Source organism: Dendrobates tinctorius, unplaced genomic scaffold, assembly GCF_039654945.1.
Source record: "Dendrobates tinctorius isolate UK_male_01 unplaced genomic scaffold, ASM3965494v1 ptg000257l, whole genome shotgun sequence".
In the NCBI taxonomy this organism is placed as follows: domain Eukaryota; kingdom Metazoa; phylum Chordata; class Amphibia; order Anura; family Dendrobatidae; genus Dendrobates; species Dendrobates tinctorius.
The window spans coordinates 1,442,846-1,469,828 of NW_027361924.1; the positions used below are offsets into that span (position 1 = coordinate 1,442,846).

The 26,983-nt window shown below is 40.4% G+C and overlaps 1 protein-coding gene across 1 annotated transcript in view; it reads right to left on the reverse strand.

Annotated features, from left to right (window-relative positions):
• Positions 1 to 10,277: 10,277 nt before the first annotated feature.
• LOC141069111 (uncharacterized) overlaps positions 10,278 to 26,983 on the reverse strand; it is a 46,050-nt gene continuing 29,344 nt past the window's right edge. The window contains exons 38-54 of the mRNA XM_073558429.1: positions 26,413 to 26,531; positions 26,172 to 26,333; positions 25,845 to 26,047; positions 25,315 to 25,412; positions 25,075 to 25,187; positions 24,074 to 24,241; positions 23,751 to 23,959; positions 21,603 to 21,706; positions 21,399 to 21,517; positions 20,160 to 20,318; positions 19,801 to 20,009; positions 19,624 to 19,718; positions 19,240 to 19,358; positions 16,511 to 16,660; positions 15,432 to 15,634; positions 14,324 to 14,427; positions 10,278 to 12,239 (exon numbers count right to left, since the gene is read on the reverse strand). Coding sequence (XP_073414530.1) covers positions 12,091 to 12,239; positions 14,324 to 14,427; positions 15,432 to 15,634; positions 16,511 to 16,660; positions 19,240 to 19,358; positions 19,624 to 19,718; positions 19,801 to 20,009; positions 20,160 to 20,318; positions 21,399 to 21,517; positions 21,603 to 21,706; positions 23,751 to 23,959; positions 24,074 to 24,241; positions 25,075 to 25,187; positions 25,315 to 25,412; positions 25,845 to 26,047; positions 26,172 to 26,333; positions 26,413 to 26,531 — 2,483 coding nt within the window. The 3' untranslated portion in view covers positions 10,278 to 12,090. The remainder of the gene's footprint in view (positions 12,240 to 14,323; positions 14,428 to 15,431; positions 15,635 to 16,510; positions 16,661 to 19,239; positions 19,359 to 19,623; positions 19,719 to 19,800; positions 20,010 to 20,159; positions 20,319 to 21,398; positions 21,518 to 21,602; positions 21,707 to 23,750; positions 23,960 to 24,073; positions 24,242 to 25,074; positions 25,188 to 25,314; positions 25,413 to 25,844; positions 26,048 to 26,171; positions 26,334 to 26,412; positions 26,532 to 26,983) is intronic.

The following is a 26,983-nucleotide window of genomic DNA, read 5'->3' on the forward strand; positions in this document are numbered from 1 at the left end:
CTCTAGCAAACTTCAGACGGGCCCGGACATGTACAGGCTTAAGCAGTGGGACACGTCTGGCACTGCAGGATCTGAGTCCATGGTGGCGTAGTGTGTTACTTATGGTAGGCCTTGTTACATTGGTCCCAGCTCTCTGCAGTTCATTCACTAGGTCTCCCCGCGTGGTTCTGGGATTTTTGCTCACCGTTCTTGTGATCATTCTGACCCCACGGGGTGGGATTTTGCGTGGAGCACCAGATCGAGGGAGATTATCAGTGGTCTTGTATGTCTTTCATTTTCTAATTATTGCTCCCACAGTTGATTTCTTCACTCCAAGCTGGTTGGCTATTGCAGATTCAATCTTCCCAGCCTGGTGCAGGGCTACAATTTTGTTTCTGGTGTCCTTTGACAGCTCTTTGGTCTTCACCATAGTGGAGTTTGGAGTCAGACTGTTTGAGGGTGTGCACAGGTGTCTTTTTATACTGATAACAAGTTTAAACAGGTGCCATTACTACAGGTAATGAGTGGAGGAAAGAGGAGACTCTTAAAGAAGAAGTTACAGGTCTGTGAGAGCCAGAAATCTTGATTGCTTGTTTCTGACCAAATACTTATTTTCCACCATAATATGCAAATAAAAGGGAAAAAAAACAGACAATGTGATTTTCTGGATTTTTTTTTCTCAGTTTGTCTCCCATAGTTCAGGTCTACCTATGATGTAAATTACAGACGCCTCTCATCTTTTTAAGTGGTGGAACTTGCACTATTGCTGACTGACTAAATACTTTTTTTCCCCACTGTAGTTGCTCTGGAATCCTTAAGTATTGGGCTGCTCAATTAAACATGATTTTACTTTCCTATGGGTTTTGTTCCTTTGGCCCTGAAGAAGGCTCCCCCTCTTCACTATCACATCAATATGACGAAATACTGAGAGGTGCTCTCTTCACCTACAGGATTGTGAGTAAAAGATGGAAGATGGCAACAACGCCGAGGCAGTCCCGTTCCGAAATGGAGTGACATACTGTATACCTCAATCAATGCTGTGCTCTATGGATTGGGGTGGTGTAGACAAGTGCATAACTACCCAAGAAGTCTAATTATTTATTTTTTGCCTTAGGTTGAAGGCAGATTTCTGCAAAATCTCTAGAAATTGTATTGCACTAATACTCAGATAATGCCCCATCACTTTTAGGTACACCACATTGAGTGGTGTTGTGAGTTCATTTTCACCTTCGTCACTGAGGTCTGGTGAACTCCCTATTCTGGTAAAGGAAGGTAATGAGCCTGATTATCAGGCACCTGAGCCTAATGAGGATGACTGGCTGAGTGGAGTCACGGACTGGATATAAGGCTGCCGACGCCCTTCTGCCCTGCGGGTGATTTCTCTGTGGACTTCTAGGACACCAGTCTGATTCCTGCTCCTCTAAAGCTAAGTTTTCTGTTTTGCCTGTTAGCATTTTTGTTTTGTTTTTTGTTTTCCTTGCTTTTCTGTATTCTGCCATTCCCTGCTGGGGTGAGCTGAATCTCCTTTTGCCTGTTGCTCTGTCTTCAGAATATTCTTGAGTACTGACATAGCTTTTTTGAAGCCTAGCGTCTTCAGGGCCTTTTTCACTGTCAGTCTGTTGGCTCTTATTTTCATAGGGTTTTTCACGGATTGCAGACAGCAGCCTTCCTGTCCTTTTCTATCTAGTTAGCTTGGGCCCCGTCTTTGCTCAGTCTATCTTTCTGTCTGTGTTAGTATTTTCATCTTGCTTCACCGTCATTATATGTTGGGGGCTGCCTATTGCTTTGGGGTCTGCTGTGGGGCAGTTTAGATTTCCCCTTCCTTTCTTTAGGCCTATTTAATTCTCCGGCTGTGATCGAGGGGTCTAGGGCATCGTAGGAACCCCCCACGGCTACTGCTAGTTGTGTTGATAGGTTCAGGGGTCTGCAATCCGATAGCTGCCAACTTCTCTGGTTTTCTGGACTTAGCTAGCATTTCTGTTTTTGCCTCCTACGGTGACTCAATCATAACAGAGTGGTGATTAAAGGGAACCTGTCATGAGATTCATGTTTCCTGAAACACGGGCAGGATGAATCAGACATTGGCTGTGTGATTGCGGCCATGTATTTGGCCATGTATTTTCTACTCTGAACTGCTGCAAAGTTTCAGAGAAAACATACTTTAAAAAGCCAGCTGGGTACCGTGTGCATTGGTTGACTAGTGTGAGGTGGTCGCCGGCTGGATTCTCCATGTCCCTGTCCTCATTAGTGACAGGTCTTTCTTTATGTAATAAGGGAATACATGTCATTCATGGGAAGTTGGATAGTGAGATGCCAGCTGAGGACCACATGGGACTGATCAGCTGAGACAGACAGTTCTAGAGTATGTTTTTTCTGAAACGCTGCAGTGTGAAACATACTATGGACTCTCTATCTCACCTGATTAGTCCCATGTGAACCATGGTTGGCTTTTCCGTGTCCCACTCCCCATTAGTATACAAAAAAACCACGGCACTCCAGAGAAAAACAGAGGAGAATTGGTGCTCAAGTAAGGTTTCCAACCCATAGACATATACAAAAATACTTGGCACTCAAAATCGGAGAAGCAGTTTTTTTTATTGTGCACTGGAGCTCGAGTCTATCAAAGGGGCTGGATACAATATGACTGGATGAAGCAGGCCTTAGGGAGAGAGAGGCAGCGCTGTTCTGGAGCAGTATCTGCAAGGGGCTGCCGCGCTAAGAGGCCGCTGAAACAATCCAGGGTGCCGCCGTGGGAGGAGCTCCAGTCATTACAAAATAAACAGCATTATAAGATTTCATTCCTGCCTTAGGATATCTTTTACCCTACTGTATCTCTTACAATCTACTCTAAAAGAATCAAAAAGACCTTTCTAATGAAGGTCCGTTGTTGGACCGAAACCGTTCATATGACATGAGTCTATTTTTGTCTGGATGCACAATAAAAAAATTGCTTCTCCGATATTGAGTGCCAAGTATTTTTGTATATACCACTCCCCATTAGTAACAGGTCTTTATGTAATAAGGAACAACTTGTCAGTCTTGGGAAGTAGGGCATGATGAAACCAGCTGAGGACCACATAAAGCTTGTCAGCCAAGTCAGACAATCCCACTGCCACATAAAACATACTGGGGTCTATCTATCTCAGCTGATTACTCCCATGTGGTCCTCAGCCGGCTTCTCCCTGCCCCACTTCCCATGACTGACATGTCTTCCCTTAGTACAAAGGGAAAGACACGGTCATTAAAGAGGGTGCATGGCAGGGAGAAGCCAGCCGGGGACCACATCAGACCAGTCAACCAAGACACACAGTACCCCTGACGACTTTTCAAAGTATGTTTCTTTTGAAACGTCCCAGTGTGAAACTTTACAAGGGTACAATCACGCAGATAATGTCTGATTCAGGCAGCCCTAGGTTTGTGCAGGTTGAATTTGTAGTTTTAAAGTCTAAATATATCCAAACAATAAAAATTCAATTCTGTACTTCTCCTACTGGAGATGTGGTTTCAATGGTACCTGGCATGATAGAAATATGGAGGCAAGACTATGGTTGCCAGTGAGGATCATATTCTAAGTAACTAAATTACCTCTGCCATGTCAAGATGTCACTAATAGGTGTAGTGTGGATTCTCTATTTAGTCAAAAATTCATCAATCTTTATTTAGTTACCAATATAAATTAAAAAAACACAATAAATAGCATAAAAATAAAGGTATAAAGTATTTTTGCATGAGGTGTTTTACCCATTTCTCTAATATCATATGCCTTACAAACGATCGCCTTTGCACAGCGTCTTTCGTAATCTGCATAGCATGTGTTGTCATCTCCTTTGTTTTTATGCTATTTAATGTGTTGTTTTTTTAATTTATATTGGTAACTAAATAAAGATTGATGGATTTTTGTATATATTTTTGGTTTTGGAGGATCGCTTCTCTTTTTCTTTGTTTTTCAGCCTTTATGGTCCTCCGTGGTATTATGATTATTATATTGGGCTCTATAGGATCTCTATTTCGTCTCAGTCTAGGAATTAAATTCAGTCTCTTTTATGTCATTATATTAAGCTCTGGGACAATTAAGGGGTTAATCTAATCATAAACATTTATGGCTTCCCCTGATTCTTCTTCTGGAAGTTACCGTATATATTTGTACTGTGTTATCCAGTAGATATAAAAAAGAAAAAGTGAGAGACGTCTGTGGTTGACACCTTTTAATGACTAACTGAAAAATTTATGCAAAATTGCAAGTTTTGTAGACTACTGAGTCCTCTTTATCAGACATAGAGACTATAGATGAGCTAATCAATCGTCAGACCTGCTCCATTGACTACTTCAGTATTCCATGGGCGTTGGACAGGAGCTCTGTAAACCTCTTCCTACCAGCTGGCATTCCCGGCTCCTCTTTTCATTAACTGGCATGGCATGACGTCAGGCGCACATTAGGCTTCTTTTACACTTACCGGGTTTTTTGCGGGCTGTATCACCACAATTTTCACAGTCTGCTGCAATAACGGACTGCAAAAAACTTGCGGATCACTGTTTTTTGGGTTTCCAATACCATGGAAAAAGTAGTGGAAAAAAAACGGTGTTCCGCAAAACCGGAAGTCACGTGCACCGCAAAAACAAACTTCCGTTGTTTTTGCGGCCCCATTGATTTTCAATGGGGGCTGTGTCCGTAAACTGTGAAAAAGACCGAGCAGGCTCGATCTTTTTTCACGGCTGTAAATACGGCCATCACAGCCATACGGCACACGGCGCTCCATGGTATTATTGCGGCCCGTTTTTGCAACCCCATAGAACTCTATTGGGGACACAAAAACGGGACGCAAAAACACGGTAAGGGTAAAAGAAGCACTCTGCAGCAATGACATTGCACCACTTTATAGAAAGAGGAGGCGTGAATTCCAGCAGTTAGGAAGCTGTCAGAAGGCTCCCATACAGCAACCATGGAATAAGTGAGCTGGCCGCTAGATGGGAGCGAATTGATTCAACCATCTCTCATGGACACTTAACTTGTTTTGAAAGTTTGCAATTTGTCATAATATTTTCATTTAGCCATTGAAAGGTATCAAATACTGAGGACGCTCAGTTTCTTTTTTTACCCCCGTTCATGGATCCAAAGTAAACTAAGGGTCGATGAAAAGGAGGAAGTAGGATGAAAATGAGCACTGCTCTTTCTGTTACATCCTATGGGAGTTATGGAAGAACCGAACCACCACGTGCAACTGTTTCCTTAACTCCCACAGTCTTCAATGGATAGCTCTCCATCGTCTCTAATTTTTGGCCATTACACACACTGGAAATGATGTGGATTAGTTTTTGGGTGGTGGTAGAATTTAATTCACCTTTTATGATGATATACAGAGTCATGTTAGGTGGCCCTTAAGCTTCAAATAGGATGGGGCTAGTGTTGGTACTGGTTTATGTCATTACACATCTCAGGACAGGACTGTCTGGTGCTTCTTTTAGCCCTATTTATGATTTCTCACATTTATTGGGAAGTATAATATGATCAGGGCCGCCATCAGGGCATGACTGCCCTGACTGGCGTATGGGGCCCGGTGGGCAGAGGGGGCCCGCGTCGGGCCCCGTCTCATCTGCTCACAGAGCTCTAGCGGCAGGGTTCTGCCGGTGCATAAACTAAACCTGCATAAAGGATGCAGGTTCAGTTAAACTCTATTGCTGTTCGGGCCCGCAAGGCCCGAACGTCAATAGTTAAAAGTCGCCAGCCAATCAGAGGCTGGCAGCTGACGTCAGCACACGCGCGCCGGCGTATGACGTCATTGTCATTCGTCGGCAAGTGTGCGCTTGAACGGCGAGGAGGCAGCTGCGCCTCAGGAGCACGGCCAGGTAAGGAGAATTTTTTTTTTTATTGAAATCGGACAGCCCGGGGCATGATGGGAGACACAGGGGAAAGGATGGGGGACACGGAGCAGAGAGTGCGAGACACAGGGGGCAGAGAGTGCGAGACACAGGGGGCAGAGAGTGCGAGACAAAGGGGGCAGAGAGTGCAAGAAACAGGGGGCAGAGAATAAGAGACATGGGGCAGAGAGTGCGAGACACAGGAGGCATAGAGTGCGAGACACAGGGGGCAGAGAGTGCGAGACACAGGGGGCAGGATGGGAGACACAGGGGCAGAATGTGAGGCACGGGGAGAATGTGACAGTGAAACGCAGGAGGGGGCAGAATGTGATAGTGAGACATAGGAGGGGGCAGAATGTGACAGTGAGACACAGGAGGGGGCAGCATGTGAGACACAGGAGGGAGCAGGATGGGAGACACATGGTGCAGGAACATGGGGCAGGATGGATATGATGTAGACAGATGGGGCAGGATGGGGAGATCATATGGGGGCAAAATGGACACTCATGAGGGCAGGATGAGAGAACATATGGCTGGAGTCAGGAATGAGACACACGGGGGCCAAGATGGGGTATATTATTACCATAGAGGCTAATTACGGGATATTATTACTGCAGTAATGTATTAATTTTATTTTTTGAGTATACTGTTTTAAATGGGGGGGTGGTCCTGTTACTGTGCAGGGCGACACTGTGTTGCCTTTTTTTTTCTTCTTCTGGTGTTTTGTAGAAGCTGGGAAAAAATTAAGTAATGTGTTCTGCAAGTGGAGCTCTAGATAACTGTGTTATTTCCTTCAGAGACAAGCCCTGGCTGGAAGATGTGATGGCGATCTGTGCTGGATGAAAGATGAAAAGCAAAGATGAAGGACTTCACCTAAAGACGTCACTGGTGAGTCAGTGTGTTACCTGTACACTGACACTATATACAGAGCTCCTGTGTATAATATCACTGGTGATCACTGTATTACCTGTACACAGACACTGCATACTAAGTACAGATCTCCTGTGTATAATTCCACTTATGGTGATAGTATTAAGTTTTTAAATTAATGATCAGTATTGTAGTATTCAGTCACTGTGTGGTGGTAATATGTGGTCTGGTCATGGTGCAGCGGTATTTGTCCCTTGTATGTGCTATTATTCGGTCACTGTGGTGGTAATATGTGGTCTGGGCATAGTGTGGCTGTATTTGTTCTTTGTATGTGATATTATTCAGTCACTGTGATGGTAATATGTGGTCTGGTCATTGGTGTGGCTGTATTTGTTCTTTGTATGTGGTATTATAGGTCACCATGTGGTGGTAATATGTGATCTGGGCATGGTGTGGCTGTATTTGTTTTTTGTATGTGATATTATTCTGTCACTGTGGTGGTAATATATGGTCTGGTCATGGTGCGGCTGTATTTGTTCCTTGTATGTGGTATTATAGGTCACCATGTGGTGGTAATATGTGGTCTGGGCATGGTGTGGCTGTATTTGTTCTTTGCATTTGATATTCGGTCACTGTGGTGGTAATATATGGTCTGGTCATGGTGTGGCTGTATTTGTTCCTTGTATGTGGTATTATAGGTCACCATGTGGTGGTAATATGGTGTCTGGTCATGGTGCCGTGGTATTTGTGCCTTTGGATGTGATATTATTGGTCATTATAAATTTGAAAAATAAATAAAAATATACTTAAATTATATTATATATTTAACAAATGTTTAATAGGTTAGAGTAGAGTAAAGCTCGGCCAAAAGATTCTACCTTGTCGTGGTGGCATTTTTAAAAAATCTTTTGGCCAAAACAAGAGCTGCTGGCTATGTGTGTGATCTGGAGATGGGAGCTGTAAATGTGTGATTGGTGAGAAGTAGAGTTTTTCCAAGAGAGGGCAGTGGGACAGTGGACAGTTCGAGGGGTGAAGGCGGGGCTGGGGTAGAGCCTGGGTGGAGTCTCAAGGGGGCCCCGAAAATTTTGCCTGTATGGGGCCCCAAAATTCCTAGTGGCAGCCCTGAATATGATATACATGGGCTATATTTCATTGACATCTTTATAGTGACTAGCTACGAAAAGTGTAACCATTTCATGATGCTGGTTAAAGTTGGTTCAATAAAAGCTCAGAAAAATCAGGCTTTACAGTCACAATAAAAACTGCAAGCCACATTTTATCTTCTATTGTTGCAAAAGATAATGATTCTTCCTGCTGAGACACAGCAAAATATAGGGAGCCAATTCTCCCTGGGAACATTATTCAAGTAACTCTTCTCCAGAAGGAAAGAAACTGACTCTTTAGTGCAAACTATAGTTACCTATCTTAACAGATGCATGTCAGCCTTGGTTGAGACCTGTTTTATAGGGTTATTCTTATATCAGAACGGTATTACTGCAACAAGGCCTCAGGACATGGTGCTAAGACAAGTCAGCGTGGCTACGCTACACCGTTTCCATAAATGGCATTGATTTCTGTGAATCACGCTCAGTTATTTTTGTAACTCCTATGGCCTGGACACAACTAGGACCCTAAAAGAAATCCAAAGTGTAACATATCTCCTTGTGGAGAGCGCCAAGCCAGTGTAATGAGTCTTATAGGCCATTTTGTGCTCCTCCTTTCATCCAGTTAAATCAGACTTCTAGATCTGCACTGATGAGGGGCAAACACCCCAAAACACGTGTCTGCATATAGAGTGTCTGGTTTGACATTTCTTATTAAGTTATGTGGCAAGGTTTGTTAAAGAGTCAATTTTGACTTTTAGGATTGCTATGCCCAAGAGTTGGCACTAGAGTTCAAGTCCTCTTCTGCTCTGAAGAGACAACAGGACATAAAGGATTGAAGTGGAATGACCCTTTAAGGCTCTTTTGGGGGATGATATTGACTTGAGTGGTCTCCTATTAGTGGCACTAGATAAACTAGTGGATTTGTTGACTATTTAGTTTTTTTTCCGTTTGAGGGAACCCTATTTTTACTGGTTTTATACTTTGTACACATTTAAATGTTATTTTTATGGATAAGAAAACACCCTTCAGGGTTTGTATTTGTTTACATGATATAACTGATGATAGTAATTCTATATCCAACTCTTGAAGAAATCATTCTGGAAATAAAGCCCCTTTTGACTTGCCACTTTGACTAAATATACCTACTTTGACTATTTAGCAACTAATGTGTTTACAATTCATCTTCTTTTTAATCATTATTAAAGTAAAGCTTCTTTGGTAACATTAATATTGGTGAAGTTTAAAGAGGTCAAAACCAAAAAGTTGGTGGTTAATATGCATCTATATCCTTCATGAAGAGAGGTATATTCCTGGCACTTAATACTTTGTTTTTGAGGTGGATCATGCACTTAAAGTCTACCTACATGGTCAGAAGTTTTGATTTATAGGGGTCTGGGTCCATTGACCCCTAGAAACTTCTTCAGTTAAGCAGCGGTCAGCTGAAACTTTTTACTACTTTGCTTTTGCGATCAGTAGGCGTCTCGGAATACGAATCCCGCCAAAGCTTTTAAAATGACAATGACAGGTCAAAAGTTTTCTAAACGTAGTATTCCCATCTCACACATTTATAACACATTCACAGGATATGTCGTAAACGTGTAGTAGTAGACGCTAGTCCCACCAATGGGACCTTTATCTATTTCGAGACCAGAGTTCTAACGTGCATCGGTGCATTCTTTTCAACAGCAATTCCGACCACTTCTCCACCGACAGTAATGTGCAATGCGGCACCATTTTCGAGCTATTGATGGGACTCTCATCTATGACATATTCATATGGGAATACTTCTTTAAGTGCCTGTTGACTACCCGTTGTTATGTTTTTAACCTCTTTCAGCTCCATCAATATTGATTTTGCTGTAAAATTCTTTACAATCTATTTTTTTTAATGTCAGGTGTTTTCATGTTATTGCAAAATCGAAGGAAAGATGGCAGGCACCGTCACATAGATCCACACCTCCGAACCGCACTTAGTGTGTGTGAGAGACGCAGCCGGCAATTAGCACATTCATAAAAAACAAGCAAGTCCAGATTGCAAAAATGTAGAAAGAATGGCACTCACCGGGTAAAGTAGTCAAGGCTTTATTATAAAAGCATGTTAACGGGAGAACAGGTGCTGAAAAGGAGCAACGACGATCGTTTTGCGCGGAGAAGGTGCTTCCACGGGTCACATGTGACCCGTGGAAGCGCCTTCTCCACGTGAAAAGATCGTCATTGCTCCTTTTAAGCACCCGTTCTCCCATTAACATACTTTTATAATAAAGCCAACAATGTGGCGTCCTTTGTTACACTGGTTACATCACTCACATTTATTTCTATGGGGGCTTTACATAACTGCACCTTTGGTAAGTAAAGCCACTATTCCTGACATGAAAGGCAGGGTTGGAAATAACCTTTTAAGTAGCACCCCCCCCTATGTAATTGTAATCCCCCGGCGGCATCCAACACATCTCCACAACTCATACAATGACTGCTAAACGATTTATAATGCAGATAACAGAACAGGAAAGAATGTTAAAATGGAATATAAAGTAGAAGTTACAACAAACAAAAAGTCATAACTGCCACCACAAATATATTTTAGACACAGTACCAATGAAAAACACGCGTGGTCTACGGTTATCTCTACTATGGTTACCAGATTATGATCACCCATCTCCGCGACCCATGTTAGTTTGTACATGTCCTACTCTTAGTCATTTTTCGTAAACTCAAGTTTAGTTCAACCAGTAGCAACAGGGTTAGTTGTTAGACAAACATAGCGTGACATAACGAGGAGATAATCGAACAGCCATCTTACAAAACACCATGAAATGTATAAAAAGGCGTTTTTTTGTTTTGTTTTTCAATGAATATTTATTATAAGCAAATAGACAGCTACAGAATCAAGGCAAAGACGTAAAAGAATTTTGCTGGCAATGTCTCATAGGAGGGTGTACATTTCAATGAACAACCAATGCCGTGAGTGTCTCATCTTTACAATGACAGAAATGATCAAATATAATAATACAACATTTCCGTTGCGTTGGCAATATCAATAGTTCATACATTAATACAATTCATAACACAACTGTGGGAGATATATATATTAATTAATCTGAGATTTTATTTACTCTGAATTGGACTGGCTGATTTATTTACATTGAAAGAATATAAAGAAGTACAGAAGGTAATGGAGTTGTCCCACAACTTGTAATGTCTAGGCCAGCAGCGGTAATGGATGTCACTATAGAGAAAGTACTGTATATTGCATCCAAGGGGGATAACCTCTGTCTTCGTTGGGAGCCGAAGGGCGGTCTTCAATAGCGGTTACATGAGGGGTTACACATTCAGTACGGAAGAGGTAGCATGAAAAAAAAGCTGTGATCTTACAAGAAAATACTTTGCTACTGATCAAACTAAACATTCAAGAGACAGGACGTTGCAGAATGGCCCGAAAGTTTTTTGGCTTTTAGACCCTTGTATACCCCCCCCCCCCAAAGCAGACTACTCTCGCAGGTATCACGTAACAATTGACCAGCAAACGAATGGACGTTGACTTTGATGATTCTCGTTCCAAGTGGCTAATTCATTCCGAGAATGTCTTTCTATTAATCTGGGCCATGTAATATATTGATATCAAGTTAGAATATTACACCTTAAGGATCGGTTTTACTTAAAGCTCCTTGACCTCAATGTAAAATCTTTAGCGAAGCCTCCCAAACTATTATAATTAACTGGTCTCGTCATATGGGACCATTCTCCAGGGTCGGGGTCAAATATTGCAACCCAGTTAAGGATCAGCAAAAATACAAGGAATTTCTATAGGGTAAAGTAAAAAAGATTAATTAAAATTTCGACTTATACCTCCTAAGAAAGGGAAAATGTCTTGGTTGGTCCAATCATGATTACTTTGAGTTATCAGGTAAGATGCCAATGAGGCTTAGCCTTTTTTGTAGTCCCCCTTAAGTAATAGTATGTTGGCCTCTAGATGGATAATGTAGGGCTATTGGCGGGAGCGATGAATAATACATTACTTGGGTGTAGTGTGGGGAGGGAATATCATGGTGTGGTAGGTGATGGACCAGTCGTATGTCCTGACTGAGATTTTCCAGCTACTGAATTGGTAACCACAGATAAACAAATCTCATTTCCCATCAAAGTAACAGAAAGTCCAGGAATATAGTTATTAAATTACAGTACAACAGAGAAGGAGCCATACAGCGTTGTTGGGAGGGACAGTCGGAATTAGAAGAGGAATCATGCACAATCTTCCAGTTAAGACCTTTCATCTCTGTTCCTTAGGACAGACTGCAAACCTGCGTAAAACTTACTGGATCTAAGGCAGAATAAAGCTCTGTAACGTTTCCATCTTTCAACTGATTACAGAAAAGTCCACAGTTCTTCTGTATATAGTCGATTATACTGAGGCCATTGGAACATGAATCATCTGTTAAGGAAGAAAAAAAGAAATTAGTTATGCAGGACTTTAGTTGCCAAGATAAGCATTATCGAGAGAGCATGCCATGATCTTTCAGGACGAAGGCGATCATTGCAACTATCTGGTATACTTTATGTTAATTTATCAATATCTCTGCTTACAGTCATTGAATTATAACCTTCATTGTTTAATCGCAGAGGCTGAATATCTGTCCTGAGCCTTTGATGTTTACATGGTTCCAAGTTCTTACCTATCCTAAGGATAACTGTTTTTGATAGCTGGGACTCCCATTGATCCTGAGATCATTACTGGGAATGGAGCAATGACCTGGCCATGCATGTGAGCCTATGCTCTAGTCATTGCCTATGGGACTATCCAACTATCCAGCATTGCTTATGTGGCTATCTGACTATCAAACATTGCTTATGGGACGATCCAACGATTCATCATTGCCTATGGGACTATCTGACTATTCAACATTGCCTATGGGACTATCTGACTATCCAACATTGCCTATGGGACTATCCAACTATCCAACATTGCTTATGGGACTATCTGACTATTCAACATTGCCTATGGGACTATCTGACTATCCAACATTGCCTATGAGACTGTCCAACTATCCAACATTGCTTATGGGACTATCCGACTATTCAACATTGCCTATGGGACTATCTGACTATCCAACATTGCCTATGGGACTATCCAACTATCCAACATTGCTTATGGGACTATCCGACTATTCAACATTGCCTATGGGACTATCCGACTATCCAACATTGCCTATGGGACTATCCAACTATCCAACATTGCTTATGGGACTATCCGACTATTCAACATTGCCTATGGGACTATCCGACTATCCAACATTGCTTATGGGACTATCCGACTATCCAACATTGCTTATGGGACTATCTGACTATCCAACATTGCCTATGGGACTATCCAACTATCCAACATTGCTTATGGGACTATCCGACTATTCAACATTGCCTATGGGACTATCCGACTATCCAACATTGCCTATGGGACTATCCAACTATCCAACATTGCTTATGGGACTATCTGACTATTCAACATTGCCTATGGGACTATCCGACTATCCAACATTGCCTATGGGACTATCTGACTATCCAACATTGCCTATGGGACTATCCAACTATCCAACATTGCTTATGGGACTATCCGACTATTCAACATTGCCTATGTGACTATCCGACTATCCAACATTGCCTATGGGACTATCTGACTATCCAACATTGCCTATGGGACTATCCAACTATCCAACATTGCTTATGGGACTATCCGACTATTCAACATTGCCTATGGGACTATCCAACTATCCAACATTGCCTATGGCACTATCCAACTATCCAACATTGCCTATGGGACTATCCGACTATCCAACATTGCCTATGGGACTATCCAACTATCCAACATTACCTATGGGACTATCCGACTATCCAACATTGCCTATCGGACGATCAGACTATGTCTATGGCTATCTCCGACAGATTGTGAAAGTTGTAAAGTTGCAATAAGCTTTATTGGATGAAACCAGAATTACTGTAAACTGGAATATTCTGTAGATTTTGAGCCAGCTGCACCCTTGTCACACTCGTCCATTCTGGAAGTAATTCTCTTCTTTAGTAGATAGTTGTCTACAACCGCTCAATAAAGGTGGTTTATTTATATATTTTATTGTGCATCAGGTTTCACTAATAACCCCTCATTAAAAGTGATGTCCACTATCTACAAAGTGCCCCTTGTAAAAGAAAAATACCCTATACTCAGCTCCCGCAGCGTGCCATTCCAGCTATGTCGCCGCTGTCTCTGCCAGTGTTTGCGTGACTTTGTTATGCCATATGAGCTCTTTAGCAGAAGATCGGACGCTATTGGGCTGCAGCGGTCTTACCACACTTGGACGAATGTCGAACAAGCGGAAGAAGTGAGAGTGCAGCAGCTCAGAAGCGTCCGATGATCAGCTGCAGGGCTCACGTGAACTCGTGAAACGCGGCCCCAACATTGCTGGAGCGGTGCGGCTGCAGGAGGTGAGCATTTGTTGTTTTTATTACGGTAATAAATGAACTTACTTTCCGTAGTAAGTTTGTTTAACAAAAACTCTTTTATGAAGTTTGCGATGTCCTGCCTCTTTACAGGTGATAAACTGTAATATTGCTTACTGCAGGCTCCCACTCTGCAAGACAAGAAATGGCGTTATTATAAAATGTATCAGCTGTCACAATGTAAACATAGACCAGTTCCTCGCTAAATATGACGTCTACCACATTTGACCAGACAGGTTCTTGGACCCAATTATGCAAATTGTTCACATAAGTATCATTCCTATATCTTAGATAATAATGTCTATGTGCCTGACTGGTGGTAAAACAATGAAGCCTATAACACATAGTCTAGGGTCACAGACATGCTGAAGGATGTTATTATGGTTGGATCGTGGAAGTACATGATTGGACCTGAACTGCTTGCTGAGACATGGTCGTAGCAGCTACATGCTGCCACCGCTAGGGGGAGCCCACTGAAAACTGCATGCAGATATTGAGACCCACCACTAGGAGGCACTCACTTCATACAGATTTATACACTCACCACTAGAGGGAGATTACATCATACAGATGTATAAGTCACTACAAAGTGGAGCTCACTGCATACAGATTTATACAGTCGCCTCAAGGGAGAGCTCACTGCATACAGATTTATACAGCCACCACTAGGAGGAGCTCACTACATACAGATTTATACAGCCACCACTAGGGGAGTTCACTGTATACAGATTTACACAGCCACCACTAGGGGGAGCTCACTGCATACACATTTAAACAGCCACCAATAGGGGCGGAGCTCACTATATACACATTTATACAGTCACCATTATGGGGAGCTCACTACATACAGATGTATATAGCCACCACTAGGGGGAGTTCACTGTATACAGATTTACACAGCCACCACTTGAGGGAGCTCACTGTTTACAAATTTATACAGCCACCACTGGGGGGAGCATAATTTAGCTTGCACAACTCATGGAAAAGTGTGGAATTGTTTTTAGAAGAAAATAGCCTTTTTTGGCAACCTCTTTAAATAAGAATTGGACATGTGAATATAATATGAATTATTGTGTAGCTGCAATGGACCTGTTGATATAGAGGATGCAGATACTGTAGGTGTAGTTCTACTTACACGACTTGGAAGTTTTCACATGACATTTCTTTTGGTAATAGTTCCAGTATGGTGGAATTGATACTGGGAAGCATATAATTGATTACATTCATCCAACTTTGAGTTTCTTGTACGCCGAAATCAGTAAATTTGGCAAATGCAAATTTTGCAGTCATCATCAGCAAAAATTCTCTCACTTTAGAGTTTGAACAAAGGTCTGAATTCTAAAAAAAAAGATTTGTGAAATAAAATGGATTATTGAAGGTAATGTAATTTTCACAATAAATTAAAACATGGGGTGGAGGAGCGGTAGTAAGGCTGTTCCTCAAATCTCATCTTGGGTTCTCAAGAATGTCTTGAATAGGAGCCTAAGGTATCCCAATGCCTTTATTTGGACAGAAATAGATGGGTATTAAAGGGACTCTGTCATTGGGATCAACCCTGCTAAGCCGTCTGTATGGGCATGCAGTTCATAGAAAGCTGACTAAAATGATACCTGTGATCCAATATCTTATTCCAGAGAAATCCACATTTTTCTTAATATGTAAATGAGCTGTTAAGCTCTATGGGCGGGATATAGATCTCCCTGAGAATCTGTCTCCAGAGCTTATTTTAAATGAAATGTCAGTCATTATATGTCAGTCACAGTTAAAATAAAGATTATTATTATATAAAAATAAAGATTATTATTATAAAAAATAAGCTCTCTAGACAGATTCTCAGAGAGATCTATGTCCCGCCCATTGATCTTAACAGCTTATTTACATATTAAGAACAACGTGGATTTCTCTGGAATAAGATATCGGATATCTGATATATAGGTATAATTTTGTTCAACTTTCTATGACCTGCAGTGGTCTGCAGGGATGAAATCACGAAGACTCAGTTAGTTGTTAGTAAAAGAGGCCTGGCAGTGGCAACTTCGCTTTATTTAGCTGTCACCATTGGTAGTTAGAGTATCTCCTAATGTTTTTACACTTGTAGGGATCTCATGATTTTCTGATTAACTCCTGAAATATATGCAAAGATGAGCCATGGAGCTCAAGCCCATGTTTGATAATAAGTATTATTATTTTTGTTTTATTTTTGCTGAATCTTACCTTGTCATTACACACTGTGACCAGGAAAGTTTTGAAGTCATCCAAAGTGCCACTAAAGGAGTACACCATACTGGTAAAATCTGCAGTATTGGTAATCGTAGAACTGGCAGAGGCCCACTGAGTTGTGGTCAATTGGCTTCTCACTTCCGTCTATAAAAAAAAAGCAAAATGAAAGATCAATTGAAGAAATTAATGAGTTTAGGGAGACTTCTTTCCCAATGGTTTGTGGTTACAGTTATACATTTCTCTTGAATCACATCATCCAGCTTCCTAGTTGTAAAACTTTTGTAAATCTTTTTGGTAAAGCCTCACTAGTAATGGCTTAAGGAGAAATCAAAGAGCCGTAAAGGCATAGAGCAAATACAAGAGAGAAAAAAGTATGAAAGTTGTAAAGGTAACGAGCAAGTACAAGAGAGAGACTTATGAGAGCTGTAAAGAATATGGAGGAAACAAAGATAATGATGTACAGTATGAGAGCTGTAAAGGTAGGAAGCAAGAACGAGAGACGTATGAGGGTGGTAAAAGTTTGGGGCAGGGACAAGACAGCGTGAAAGAAAGAAAAATGAGAAAGTGAGATGTATAAGAACTGTAAACGTATGGAGCAAGTATGAGAGCTGTAAGGCTTCTTTCACACATCCGTATATTTATACTACCGTAAAAAATGGTACCGGAGATATCCCGTGTCCGTGTGTGTACTTCGTGCGGCACATGGGTGGCAACCGTGTGCCACCTGTGTGCCGCATCAGTACCACACGGACGGCTGCCGGGGAAGAAGCACTACTGTAAGAGCTGTTCCCCGGTGGCAGGTGCTGAACGCGGCTTTCATCCATTCTCCCCTGCTCTGCCGTGATCAGCGCGAGCAGGGGAGAATGAATGAAAATCTGACCTGCTGTGACCTCATGCAAGTGATGAGGTCACTGTGACAGAGCTTGAACTGCCGTGACCTCATCACTTGCATTCTCCCACGGTCCTGAGGTGACAAGAGTTCATGCCACAGACTCAGTGACGTCACCGCTAGTTACTGAGCCTGCGCACGATGCTTCTCATTCATTCACCGTAGTTTACTGCCGGGGCGGTCGCATTAGCACCGCTCCGGTTGTAAACTGATTATTCCCCAGATATGGATTATGGTGTGGGACTGAATGCTGGACAGGTAAGGTATATTGTTGCTTTATTATTTTAAATTTTATTACAGAAGATCAAGGGCATCGCTTCGATTAGCAGAACAATAAAGATGGCAAAACTGTGTTGTGTTTTATTTCATTAAAAGACTTTATTCATGCTGTGTTTATTTAACCCCTTCACAACTATAGGATTAGTAATGGATAGGTGTCTTATTGACACCTCTCCACTAGTAAGCCTGGCTTGATGTCACCTTACAATAGAAAGGTGACATTAAGCCCCCATTATCCCACTTGCCACCGCTACAGAGCAAGTGGGAAGAACTGGGCAAAGCTGCAGAATTGGTGCATCCAATTGATGGGCAGCTGCGGGCTGTTGTTTTTAGGCTGGGGCGCCCATATTCAAGGCCCCTTACCAGCATGAGAACAGCAGTCCGCACCTGTGAGTTTTGCCGGGCTGGTTCAAAAATATAGGGGGAACCCACGTTGGGTTTTGCTTTCGTTCATTCTCCTCTGCTCGCACTGATCGCGGCAGAGCAGGGGAGAATAATGACAGGCACGTTCAGCACCAGCCGCCGGGGAACAGTGCCAAACAGTAGTGTTTCTTCCCCGGCGGTTGTCCGTGCGCACGGAGGACATCAATGTGTGTTCTCCGTGTGTGAGACGTTTTGCGGCCCGAGAAAACACGCTGACATGTGCATAGACCCATTCACTTGAATGGTTCTACGTGTGTCAGTGTCTCCGATACGTGAGAAAACTGTCACCACACGTACTGGAGACACTGACGTGTGAAGGGGGCCTAAGAGAGAGAGATGTGAAAGAGCTATAAAGGTATGGAGTAATTATGAAACAGATATGTGAGAGTTGCAAAGGTATGGAGCCGGTACAAGAGATAGAAACATATACTAATTGTAAAGGTATGGAGCAAGTTGGCAAAAAAAGAGAGATGAGAGCTGTATATATATTTCGCAAGTATGAGATAGATGTATGAGAGCTATAAAGATATGGAACAAGTAGAGATGTATGAGAGATATAAAGGTGCGGAGTAAGAACGAGAGATATATATGATATGTGTAGTATGAGAGCTATGTGGGTATGGAGTAAATATGGGAGAGAAGTATGAGAGCTGTAAAGGTGTAGAGCAGGCACAAGAGATGCACATACAAATTGTAAAGGTGTGGAGAAAGATGTATAACAGCTATAAAGGTATGGAGCCAATCCAAGAGAAAGATGTATGAGATTGTACGGTATGGAGCAAGAAAGAGACACCGATAGTAAGAGAAGTCACGAGAGGGGAGCACAACAAGAGCCTTACTTTATACTCAAGCCAAAAACATCAACCCACTGTGAAAATCTTACATTTCTGGAACCTTTGTCTTATCTCTTTTATACCTCTGATATCAAGATTATCAGATTCTCTTGAATGCTACATACAAGAAATTGAAGAGATAAAAAAAAAAGGTGCAAAGCAAATACCAGCATAGTACAGGAGAAGAGGAGATTAACCAAATGTCCGATAGGACAGATCACGAGAGTAAAGCAAGACACCTGCAGGAGGATGACATGAAATAGCAGACGAAAACTCCCGACAGTGAAGCCAGTACTCACCAATACGATGGTCGGGTTCACTGTAATAATCTGATTCCACGTTGCTTGAGGAATGTACTGCCCCATGAATGTCGTGAGCCATTGGCTTGAGCTCATTGCAGCGCTTGTGCAGGCAACACCTAGTATTGATAAATATGTATGTAGTTACATAGGAGATAAAAAAAAAAATAATATAAATAAAATTGTAATAACATCTAACATTTTCTGAAGATATAGCAAAGCTAAAACCTCATTGACTTTTTATTTTGCAGTAATCAGTGCTTTCCACCCCGTGGATCCCAGCATACTGAGGTGCTCAAGGTACCGTATATTCGGCGTTCTGGCTTTACATCTGTGGCTTAGAGACCATTGGTGTACACCTGGTTATGATACATTTGGGCTTACCTGATGATGCTTTTTGGGCCTCCAGAACTGAATAGCAAAAGTCGAATATAGCCTCAGGGTTCTCAGGGTTCGCCACTGCATTTAAAGCCTTCATACTGTTGGGAATAGAAAACAGGTCAGCCTGCTATGTATTATACAAAGCGGAACACTTAGAATAAAGCAGAATTTTCGTCTTACATGGCTGCAAGAGAGTCACAGCTGATATCCAGGGGTATAGCTCCGAAGGCTTTTGCGTCCATCGAGGGGATAATAGTTTCGAGTCTTTTACCGAACCATTGCTGATAATCAGTGGCTGTGAAGCTTGACGACATGGATCCGAGCTTACAGAAGACTTCTCCCTCGAAGAGTTTTCTCACCTGTACGTTACTTATTTGTGTGATGCCATTCTGTAAAGGAAAAAAAAAAGAAACACAATAATGTAACTTTACGAAAATCCTTCCATAGTGTTGTACTAAAAAATAGCTACAATCATTATTAAAATCACTGGAAGAAAAGATATAATCCAGTGCATTAAAAAAATTAAATGTTTTTTTTACCTTAGCAAGACCGTCATTAAATGCATCCAAGAATTCCCCAAGATTCAGAGGAGTTACTGCATTCAGAATCTTGGAACACTTATCCTTGTCTGACAAGTACTCCGGACTGGCCATCACGTAACCGAGCTGCCCAGCAGTAAGGTAGCCGACTGCGTCAGTCTAATGGAAAAATAACATATTTGCTCATCAATATCTATCTATTATCTATCTATTATCTATCTATCATCTATTATCTATCTATTATCTATCTATCTATTATCTATCCATTATCTATCATTTATCTATCCATCTATTATCTTTCTATCATCTATCAATTATCTATCATCTATTATCTATTATCTATCTATCCATATATCTATTATCTATCATCTATCTATTATCTATCCATCTATTATCTATCTATCTGTCTATCATCTATCTATTATCTATCTATTCTACCGATTATCTATATTATCTCTCTATCTATTATCTGTCTTTCTATCTATTATCTATCTATTATCTATCTTTCTATCTATTATCTATCTATCTATTATCTATCTATCTATCTATCTATCTATTATCTATCCATCATCTATCATCTATCTATCCATCTATCTATTATCTTTCTATCAACTATCAATTATATATCATCTACTATCTATTATCTATCTATCTATCTATCTATTATCTATCTATCTATCTGTCTATTATCTATCTATCTATCATCTATTATCTATCTATCTATTATCTATCTATCAACTATTATCTATCTATCTATTATCTATCTATTCATTATCTATCATCTATCTATCCATCTATCTATTATCTTTCTATCATCTATCAATTATCTATCATCTATTATCTATATATCCATATATCTATTATCTATCATCTATCTATTATCTATCTATCTATCTATTATCTATCCATCTATTATCTATCTAGCTATCATCTATCTATTATCTATCTATTCTACCGATTATATTATCTCTCTATCTATTATCTGTCTTTCTATCTATTATCTATCTATTATCTATCTTTCTATCTATTAGCTATCTATCATCTATCTATCATCTATTATCTATCTATTATCTCTATCTCTTATCTAGCTGTATACCATCTTTCCATCTGCTCCATTTGTTATGCATCTATATATCTTTATCTTCTCTCTATCTACTGGCAATACATCTATAAATCTAAAATACTATTTTTTATATATTCATTTATCTATTTATTTCGTACTCTTAAATGTATACTCACAAAACTAAAGCCTGGGTATAAGGCTGAAATCTCTTCTTTTGAGCAAAGGTCACTAAATATTGCTAAGTTGATATTCAGCCATGCGCCGCTGCCTCCTGAACTTACAGGACATTTTGGTCCTAAAAAAAAGACATCAAATAAGTTTTCAGAAATTGCCTATGTGAGGCTGCATTGTATAAACAGGGAGAGCATGCCACTTCTTACCAAAGTCTGGTTTATTGAATCCGAGGTAAGACTTTGCTTTCTCGGCGACTGCTGTTTGCGTAGTTCCATATAGTTTGCTATATTGTTGGCTGAGGCCAGATATTCTACATAGGGGGAAAAAAAGAAATGTCATATCAATAACTAGACAATCCCTTACACCATGCCACATCCTGTGTATAACATATATTGTCCATGGTTTTTCATAAAATCAACTTTTTTGTGGCAAACAGGGCCGCAGTTATATAAAGATGCTATTGCAGTCAGTCACTTTAATAGGGCTCATTTCATTTTGAGTATTATCCAGAGCCTGTGAACAGGAGTGGCGCAGATTCTAAAGGCACTGGTTAGAGCTTTTATGAAAAATGTAGGTTGGCATAATATGTGGTCAATAAACAAATCAGCTTTTGATGTTAAATGTATTTTTTTATGTTTTTAATGTTTTTTTTCCTCAGTTTTCTCTATAAATATCTATACAAAACATAAATCATATGTCTTACAATTTTCATATTGTCCATTAATCCTAATGCTAAACCTATGCCCTCTCTACTGTGCAGATGACTTTTTGGCATTCTCATTTCATCACAGGTGAAATTACAGTGATAGGTGACACTTCTATAAAAAGATCACAGCTCATCTCCCCCTCCTGCACAATGACTGATAACACCTCTATATACAGTAGATAACACAGGATCCACCATTCACAATATTATATATCACAGCTCACCTCCTCCTCCTCCTGAACAATGACTGATAAGATCTCTATATACAATATATAACATGGGATCCACCATTCACTATATTATATATCACAGCTCACCTCCTCCTCCTCCTGTACAATGACTGATAAGATCTCTATATACAGTAGATAACATGGGATCCACCATTCACAATATTATATATCACAGCTCACCTCCTCCTCCTCCTGAACAATGACTGATAAGATCTCTATATACAGTAGATAACATGGGATCCACCATTCACTATATTATATATCACAGCTCACCTCCTCCTCCTTCTCCTGTACAATGACTGATAAGATCTCTATATACAGCAGATAACATGGGATCCAACATTCACAATAGGTGATATCACAGCTCACCTCCTCCTCCTGTACAATGACTAAATACACCTCTATATGCAGTAGATAACACGGGATCCAGCATTCACAATAGGATATATCACAGCTCACCTCCTTCCCCTCCTGTACAATGACTGATAACACCTCTATATACATTAGATAACATGGGGTCCAGCATTCACAATAGGATATATCACAGCTCACCTCCTCCTCTTCCTGTACAATGACTGATAAGATCTCTATATACAGTAGATAACACGGGATCCAGCATTTACAATAGCATATATCACAGCTCACCTCCTCCTGTACAATGACTGAATACACCTCTATATACAGTAGATAACACATTATCCAACATTCACAATAGATGGTACCACAGCTCACCTCCTCCCCCTTCTGTGCAATGACTAATATTGCCTCTATATACAGTATTACTCCTGGCTGCACGATCACCTCTATACAGAGACCCGAGCATGCCCAGAATATACTTGTCTTTTTAATACATCTATGGGTCAGAACAATTCTATTCCTGCATACGTCCATGTCGTTGCTGAAAAGAACAGAACGTATGAATCTAATAGTAAGTCTCAGGTGAAAATGCAAGATTTCTGATTTTTTTTTATGTAGATAAAAATATGGGAAAATTTGAAAAAAAAAAAAAAGATAAAAGTTTAAAAAAGTACATTTACCATACAAACCGGAGTTAGGCAATAGATAATTTAAGATGATATTTTCCCTATATAGGAGGCCATCTGACCAATACGGTAGGCGTTTGCAATAGAGTCATTGAAGTATATTGGTTAACCAATACATTTATCGTGACACCGAGTTATTTATACAGTGAAACCTCTTTGAAATGACCCCTCCAGAATTGCCAAATAGTGTTAAATAGTCTTTTCTTGGGACGTGTTCTTCTCAACAAAGAAATGCCAATATAAATAGAATATAAATGAAATATCTGCCATGGAAAATCTTATCGCAATCAGGAGTGCTCTTCTCAATGAGGTCGTATTTTGGAAAGGTTTTATTATAAATAATATTTTAGGAGATTTTTTTTTTTTTTCTCTTACACGGACTGGTAGGCCGAACAGCTAATGCTAAGAGGTATCATCCCAATCTGGGATTCAGTGATGCAGGATAGGATGATACTGAGTTTGATGGTGAAGTACGAGTTCCATTGATCAGCATTCCATGTCAGAAACTCCTTTGAGATAATTCCATAAATTGTGTTGAATATGATGCTTCCAACTTGAACATTTGCTATGGCGGTAAAGCCTCTCTGTTGGGAAAAAAAAAAAAAGTGAACGCTAATGTGAATTTTGCGTGTAGAACAGTGAGGATATTTTTCAATAGATAGATAGATCATTAATACTTGACGTGGATTAGTCCTTACTTGTTCTGCAATGGCAACGAAACTGATCAAGAACTGGTCTACTTGTTGAAAAGACATTGTCTGTATACTATTCGCAAGGATTTGGGCTTTGCTTTCATCATTGAGTATGTCTCCGGTAAAGGCTAAGCTGCCTTTCTGACTAGGTGACAACAAATCAATTGCTTGTAGCTGCAAAGAAAGAAAGAAAGAAGAAATTAAAAAAAAAAAGAATATTTCGAAACTTTGAAGGTTTCAGAATTTTCTTTTTGTGTCATGTACTTTGAAGTATTTTACAATTTACAGCAGAATTTCGGGATAGCAAAAGTCAAAATATTTAGAACATTTCAATTTAGAAAAAACAGTGTCCATATATTTCAGATATGCCAAAAAGTTTCCAGTGCTATATGTCTGGAATCATGGAACCCTCCTTTTCCCTGCTCCCATGCTTTGCAGGAGAGAAGACCCTTCTTCTGTTTCATCCTTCCTTTTTGCTGATTATCTTGCCTATACAAAAGACGTCATCGGGCTACCTTAGGTGGACTTTCCCCTCCTCCAAACCGATACCCGCTGTTCCTCCCTAATTTTCTTCTGCACTGATCTCGGCCAGCAATTCATAATTATTTTCCGAAACATATAAAAACAATATTCTATATTCATCCCTAAAGATAAGCTATTTTCGCCTTCTAATTGTTTTTTCAACCTCCTTCTGACTGTAAGGCAACTAGCTGCAGTCAGAACCCTCTTCCAGTACATCGTCTGTCCCGCCATGGCTTATGAGAAATTTTCTTTTGAAGAGGACATACAAAATTAGAAAAACATGGATGCTTATTTTCTTCCACCCTCCTACATACAGTACCATAGTTCGTGTGTGTTATTGCAGCTCAGCATCATTCACCGAGCTGAGTTCCAATACCAGACACATACACCAGCGGCCATGTTTTTCTTATGCTTGATAGTAAGTGGATGCTAGATACCATACTTGTATAAATCATTAAAAAAGTAATATAGAAAAGGGCACTTACCCCATCAAAATTTGTTATATAGGTGGGTAAATTCTCATATGGTATCAAGTAGGTGAATTTGCCAAAAAGCATAGAAGCAACGACACTGCTTTCTCCACTCATAGGGCAGGTACCTGTGGACAATTTGTAAACCAAGGCCTTAAGTAACAGTACACATTCTAGAAGTAAGGATTAGGCATAAATCTGTGAAGGGTGAGAATTTATGTGGGCACCATCAAGCTTTGAATACTCCTATCTTACCTGTTGGCTGCCTCTTGAGGAAATCTGTTAAGCAACCAACAAGTTCCTGTTGGGTGTCAGCGGAAAAGTCATCAAAGTAGAAGTTCAGATATTTTGTTCTAGATATGAAAAAAAATGATTAAAACAAATAATTCCAGACACAAAAATTAAAAAGACACGTATCCACCATGAAAAGTATTAGGCTTGGACATTTTGACGCCTGGAAGTACCACGAGTCATGTTGGACATCAATTTGACATGGTCCAAATTTTTACAAATCTTTGTAAAGTCATTTATTACTCTTCCCTCAATGGGAAACCATGAGATCGTGTAGTGGTAGTGTCAGGAGTCTACCAGGACTCGCAGACAACCAAAATTTCTATGGAGCCCTACTACAAGATATAGGTTGAGTTTATGGTATCAAGATGCCCCTTAGGTCTACACCACATGCCAATGTTTAGTGTCCACTGTCCACAAATGTTGAGTAAAAACTAAGGAAACCTGGACATATAAATCCTTATCTCCCATTTACAGGTATAGGAGTAACTTACATCACAAAGTAACCAGAACAGTCAGCAGAATCCAAGATGGATGTCAACACTTCACCATTCATGCTGGATAAGAAATGATTTATCTTGGCAGAAAACAGACTTTCCCAGTCACTACTGCTGTACTGGACAAACACTGACTTCAGAGCAATGATGGATGACGACAGGAGCTTGTATCCAATTGCATATGAAATCTTTACAGTGCTCTACAATAGACAAACAATATGGCGGTGTGAGAAAACACATTGTACAAGGAAAGCCACTGAATAATTGAATAAAGGAAGTGTGGTCCATCAAGAATCTCCAGGTTTTAATAAAGATCTACTGTACCATATTGAAGGCTGCAGAGAAGCTATCAAGGAAGGCTTTTGCTTCGTCAGGCTCAAATTGCTGCACTCTACCCGCCACCTGGCACGCAACCTCTTCTTTCACGATGTTCTCTACAGCAATTACTGCCAGTTGGTCAGGGCTCACAGTATTAATGACGTCAACCTTAAGGGAAAAAGAGGCACTTATAACTTAGAGAGAATCGTCACATGTGATTATTGAGTTGCGGGCAGAAGATACTTACGCTCTTAAAGTTAATATTCCATTGTTCAAATTCTTTAATGTCTCCATATATGGAGAAATCTCCTATGTTTATATCCATCCATTCCTGAGTCCTCACTATGCCTTCTCCACACCGAACACCTGAAACAATTCAATGAGCAATTTATGTAGGACAGTCTTAATTCTGTGAATTTATAGCGGTGGAGGTATGTATCTATATCTATCTTTCTTTGTTTCTTTCTTATCTAACACAACAATGTGTTTTTTTTGCCTGACAGCTTTGTGTCGTCCATGTTTTTAAATAATGGTTTAAAAGTTATTTTTTAAACTGCTATTTTCTCGTTGGATCCTTCCCTCCTGTTGTTACATATGTTTTCTTCAATGGAACCGTGCTGAGTGCCAGCTGTCTAGCGAGGAGTCTACACAGTGGTGAGCTGACTTCACAGTCCTTTTTTTTTCTTATCTATCACCTTCTAGAACTGAGCAATTCAGCTGAGAGTTATAGTCAGATTTATAGACATAATCCATAAATAATCCTTGGAATCGGTACACTAGAGTTACGGATTAGCACCAAAGAAACGGACCATAGACTT